The sequence below is a fragment of the Ixodes scapularis genome, unplaced genomic scaffold, assembly GCF_016920785.2.
Source record: "Ixodes scapularis isolate PalLabHiFi unplaced genomic scaffold, ASM1692078v2 PGA_scaffold3__209_contigs__length_174095766, whole genome shotgun sequence".
NCBI lineage: Eukaryota > Metazoa > Arthropoda > Arachnida > Ixodida > Ixodidae > Ixodes > Ixodes scapularis.
In genome coordinates, this window is record NW_024609868.1 from 19,068,740 (window position 1) to 19,074,734 (window position 5,995).

The 5,995-nt window shown below is 44.8% G+C and overlaps 1 protein-coding gene across 1 annotated transcript in view; it reads right to left on the minus strand.

Annotated features, from left to right (window-relative positions):
- Window positions 1-592: 592 nt before the first annotated feature.
- LOC8040431 (cadherin-86C) overlaps window positions 593-5,995 on the minus strand; it is an 8,492-nt gene continuing 3,089 nt past the window's right edge. The window contains exons 4-9 of the mRNA XM_040504291.2: window positions 5,779-5,943; window positions 5,003-5,073; window positions 3,694-3,943; window positions 2,794-3,021; window positions 921-1,000; window positions 593-680 (exon numbers count right to left, since the gene is read on the minus strand). Coding sequence (XP_040360225.2) covers window positions 593-680; window positions 921-1,000; window positions 2,794-3,021; window positions 3,694-3,943; window positions 5,003-5,073; window positions 5,779-5,943 — 882 coding nt within the window. The remainder of the gene's footprint in view (window positions 681-920; window positions 1,001-2,793; window positions 3,022-3,693; window positions 3,944-5,002; window positions 5,074-5,778; window positions 5,944-5,995) is intronic.

Genomic DNA, 5,995 nt, shown 5'->3' on the forward strand with positions numbered 1-5,995 from the left:
TGGCAATAAAGCTGTGAAAAAGCTTGACGATCGAGGCTAGACAGATATTGCCAGCCGACAACAGGAAGAAAGCACCAGAAAATAACAGAACAAATATTATCAAGTTCGCTCTACTGTACTAGCTCTTCAATGAATAGCGGTATTATATCTGATACACTAATTTCATTGTAGTATAACTGTCAGTTCAGATCTTGTTTCCTTGAAACAGCTATAATTATTTTTTATTAAAGGAAACGATCACATAACTCTAAATTACCTAAAAGATTATAATATGTTATAGTGGTTTCAAAATAACGCGAATTTGGAACGCCGTTTTACTGCAACAAAATTAACACATCACGCGGAAGTTTTATTTATAAACACTTTACTCAATTCTGCTCGCAACTGTATAATATAATCAGCGTGAAGCTCACCTATAGTGATGTTAACAATGTCGCGGTACTTACAATTAAAAACGTGAAGAATTAGACGCCTTTTAGGCAAACGTACATTTCTTTTCAAGTTATTCCTACCAGCTTCGACTGCCTTTCTGATTCGTTTGGGTTAAGAGAGTTAACGTGGCTAAACTCGCTACTCTCTAATATCTGAGAAATTACTGGGACACATACGCCTCCTTGGACTGATTGTGTGCAGTGATGGAGTAGATGTTGACATTGGCACCGAGCAGCTCCGACAGGCCCCTGCAAAGATCACCATTAAGTGTTCGTAATGCACGCGAACAAAAACGAACTTTTCCGTCTCGGTTACCCAGAAGAGTATGGCTTCGACATTTTAAAATACAGATGACTAATGCATGGACGACTTTGAACTTCGTTGTATGAAAACAACAACAACAACAACAACAACAAAAATATGTTCTTCTTTTAGTCACTGTGATCTCTGATATTTAAACGAAGAACGTGAAGCGAGACTATACTTACTTCTCGACGTGTTCTTTCCGATCCTTAAGGTAAGCGTCGTTACCCGGAAGTACGACGACGATAGATCTGTTCAGGTATTCCTGAAAAAAAAAAAGAAGAAACGATTGGCTCTTAATATTGCCTTGTAAATAAACAAAACGCATTGAGTCTTAGCACTCAGGACACAGAGGGTATATTAGGATTGCAGGCCAGTATATTCGTGACATGGTTTATTAATTAAACTTTTGTTCAATTCTCGTTTTAAAACATTTTGCTTTTACAAAAAAAAAAAAAAAAAAAAAGTACGTACGAATATTTTTGAGTTTTGGAGCAAAGAGGACGTATCTTCAGAAGGCCCTGTAGCCTAAACCACAATCAAATACAATGGTCTTTTCTACCAAAAGATTTTTTGTCACTTGAACTTGGATATTTGCCCTCTGTTGTTTATACGCGGTGCACGCTCATACGCGTGATACCAGATATGTACTGCACAGGATACTAGCCTATAAACAACCTGCAATGCTTTTTGGTTTGGTGCTATCTAGCGACTGAAGCAAGAAACATTGGTTATGCCTGGGCGTTGCGGCTACACTGTTCAAACGTGAGCTATTATTCTGGTGGCACCGCTTAGCCTAGTATCTGAAGCGAGGAATACTGGGTAGACCTGGGGGAAGCCGTGATCGCGTAACATGCCAGTACGACGGAAGTTACGGCCCTGGTGGGCCAATCGGAACGTGACTACGTATCACCGGAGTGCGCTTTTACTGCGAAGTAGTATCAGGCTTTTCGCAGCGTCATGCCCCAATATGTGTGCGTTGCGTTCGTATACGTAGCGCTAATCGAAGCCATCGGCACGTAATGTGGGACTTATCGCTCACCTTTTGCGAAGTTACGTCGAGACGGGGTATAACCGAGGGCTCTCACCCTGCTGGCGCCGCCTGGCTGTTTCCGGCCAGCAATAGCTTGGCGTCTTGCTTAGCTTAGTTAGTTCTGCTTAGATATCAAATATATATACCCATGCAAAGTTCCCCCGGGACAAACATTTCCTTAGATATTTTAAAGGACATTTCATGATCTCATTGAGACAAGACACCCGAATGCAATACATTTTATCATTCGCAAAAGGTTTAAATCGCATATGTTTGAAATACCGGCAGATTCCCGTAGTTGGAGGAAATATAGTTACGGAATAATAAAACCAATCAGCGTCAAAAGCGCACCATCGCGGTGTTTGTCATGTTTCTGTACGTGTTCCTTCATCGCTGAACCAATCATAAACAAAAAAGGCCCAGTGACTTGCACTTTTGATGCTGCTTGGTTGGTGGCATTAGCTCGTAGCGTCGGCTGCGCCTGGACTTAGGCTGAAACGAAGTATAAGTATCAAGCGATAAAATAGTTGCAGAACGGTTACATAGAACGTTTGAGAGCTGAACACTAGTAGCTCTGAAATACCTTGTTCCGAAGGAAAGTTAAATGACAACATCGTTACCTCCAGATGTTTTACGCAATGGCCCACCCACTTCATTTATGCGAACAAACGCGTTTGTCCACGCACAGCAGTTGCAGGCACTGGGAATAAGCTGGAATGCGTTATTTTTTTCGAAGGGAGGAACATTTGCGCATGCTTCGTTCCACATTCAACCGTGGATATGTTCCAACACTTACTCGATCTTACTCCAGGCTAGGGGTTTCGTACCTCGGCGTTCAAAAAACCTACCCGCGTCCAGCGTTTTTCTGTGCTGTCACGTGACACAACCCGCCGGAGTAATTCGGATCCATTGGGGTAAGATTTGGAACGCAGCTCATTTCACCACCCTGGCGTGACGTCTAAAAGGACGAGCGTCGACGCGACGAGCGAGAATCGGCGCGGCGGCGGCCAGCCGGCGGTTCTCACCTGTGTGTGAACGCGCACCGGCACCGACGCGGACTGGACGGGGATGCCCTGGTCGTGCGCCCTGACGGTGAGCACGACAGGATAGCCGTGTTTGCCCCCCGACGTGAGCGGCGCCGTCAGGCTCACCAATCCCGTTCGGGCGTCGATGCGAAACTTCTGCTCGTAGTTGCCGCTCACGATCTCGTACGTCACGTTGCTGTTGGGTCCGGCTGCGTCGGCGTCGGTTGCCTGTGGAGAAATAATAGCAGTATTTTATATCCTGTTTCTGTCCGGAAACAGTCTCAGGGCCTCCCTTTACGGCGTGCAAGCACTCCAAAATGCGTATTTAGCGCATCGGAACGAAAGGGGGGGGGGGGGGGGGGGGGGGGGGCTAACCAATTAAAGGGCAGCTATTCGCGACTCCAGCGAACTATAGGGGCGCGCTGGGCAGGCAAAATGGCGGAAGAAAAAAAGGTCGTTTTCGTCGCTCAGCGCGGGGACCACGATAAATTTCTTGCACTGTAACGTAAACTCGGTGTCACCCATGGAAGCATAGCGAGTTTTCGACGGTAGATACCTTGTTCTAGTCAATGCGTAGGAATGACACGGCGGAAGCATAAAAATAATTACTGAAAACAATGTTGTTTTTTTTTTTGCTGCTTACGAGAACCAAGCGGCGATAGCAGACGACAGAGTTGAAACGACCTCCTCTCATGAGCTTCACGGTGTTGCCGCTACGCGGCGTCGATTTTGCTGGAGTCGCCAATAGAGAACGCGCAGGGGACGCGGGAATTTTCTATTCCCATATGCTTATTCAAATATACAACGAAAACTATCGCAACCTAGCAGTGAAAATGTGAAACAAGAACGGAGACATGCAGGTTGATGACATGGCCGGCCATTGCACACTCGAATATATACCTTGACGACCAGGGGCTCAGTGAAGTCGGCCAGGTCCGCCGTGAGCACGGCGTCGTAGCGGCTCTGCATAAACGCGGGGGCGTTGTCGTTGGCGTCGCCCACTCGGATCCGGAGCTGTGCGGAAGCCCGCTGTCCTCGGCCATCGTCGTCGTGGGCTTCCACCACGAGGACGTACTCCGGCACGGACTCCCGGTCGAGACCTTCTGACGACGTCAGCGTCACCTCGCCTGTCTCCGGGTCCAGCTTGAGACTACGAGTGATGAGATGGAAGAACGGCACCGATTTGGAGCTGAATGTCAGCGCATGCAACTGTATGAGTATGCTGGCGGATAACGCTGCTGATGTACTGCCCCGCAATGCACAAACAACAACAACAAAACCTACAATTTCGGTCATCATCTAAAAGGCGTTCACAACTTCTATCACTGAGACCACATGGTTCACCGGTTGGATCGCGCTGCATAAGTCGACAGAGTGCTACACACTTGGCGCTAAACTGGGATCGTTGCCCTTTCTGTGTTCTTCTCTAACAAATAAATGGCCTTCATTATATCTACAATACTAGCATGGCGGATTTCGCACTGTTGACAGCATCAAGTTTGGCTGCAAAGTTTTAAGTTCGTCATTTTGGTAGTAAATAAAATAAAACAATAGCAAAAAAAAGAAATCGCCTGCTGTGTTGGCTTTCTGCGTTGTGTTGCGATTTGTACAGATTATTTTTATAGACATATTTTAGGGGTGACATTTACAAGACGGTTTTTCAATAGACCGGCTAGATACATCCTGTAAGACTTAAAGATTTTTTTAAGCACTAGCGCTTTTCATGTAACGTTGCAAACTCGGCATTGCGTCTAATCGCTGCATGAAGGACTTGGATTATTTTTTTCTGAAATACCTCAAAGATTATTTATTATACAAGGTTAAACAATATATGAATACATACAAAGTTGCGGGACAAACAGAACAGATTTGTAAGTAGAGGTTACGTCAGTTAAATGGCGTTTTAATCGCTCTTGCTGTTGATGTAATTTAGAACCAACCGTGACAAACGCTGACAACGCTAATCGGAATGCAAAGTATAGATGCATAACACGGTCTGCGCATTACTAAGAATGTTAGTGTCGGACATTTATGTAGCACATATAGATGCACAGCATGAGTGCTTCACTGTGTGAAGCACCCATGTTGTGTACCTATATGTAAGGAAAATCTTATAGTCTGTGCTTTCTGTTTGAGAATACGTAAGTTTAAAAACTTGGGCGGAAGTAACAATCTACAATCAAGAAAGAGAGAGAAAACAACAACCTACTTTCTGGCGATCGGTCCGTTAAGCGAGGTGTATCGCACTCTACCGAAGCTTCCGGAGTCCGGATCGGTAGCCTGTACGTTCGGGACAAAAGAGGATCGAATCAAAAAGAGAGTCACTGAGCGCAGAAAGGTTATGCCTTATGATAAGGTCAACAAGCAGTCGGTTTCATTTACTTTAAGAGGAAAGAAACAACAAATCGCGAAACTGCACAAAAAAAAAAAACGCACCTTATGCATTTTTAAATCGCCTTTTGTATTTATTGCACCTTTTTAGGTCCTCACGAAACGTACACAAAAGCAAAAACAAAAATGTTTGATTCAGATTCTTCGAAGCGGAGAACTCAGACATAAGACAGGACGAGCTTGTTTTGGTTGTCTTCTTTCTAAAGACTATATTTGAGGCATCTCTAAATTGAAGCTTTGAGTGAACTAGCTCAACAGTAACAACTTTGCTCCCGTCAGCTTATTTCTTGTACAAAGCAATGTCTCAGTTCAAACTGAAGCCGATCACTACAAAAAAAAAAAAAATATTGATATTGATAAAAGAAAAAAATTGTAATGAGAAATAAATCTTGCATTACGGGGTCATACATTATAATTTGTCAGTGCCATCCCAACATCCGTCAGTAGAGTATTTTCTGAGCTCAATAGACCAAGGTTCGTGTTGATGTCCTTGCGGACTCCAGCTCCTCTTATGAACTTATCATTATAATAACATATTAGCGCGTTTTAGCTAAATAAGGACGCTGGAGAACTATAAAAGCTTAAGACACTCACCGTGACCGTAGTCACCAGGGTTCCCTTCTTTGCGTCTTCCGCAACCACGGCTTCGTAGGTGTCTCTCGTGAACATGGGCGGATGGTCGTTGGTATCCACGATGTTCACTCGGACCGTCACCGTCGACGTCAGGGGCTCCACGGCTTCTGTTTCGGCGGCCACAAGCTGCGAAAACAACATTTGATGGTTTCTTAAGACTTCGTGCCCACTCGGGGAA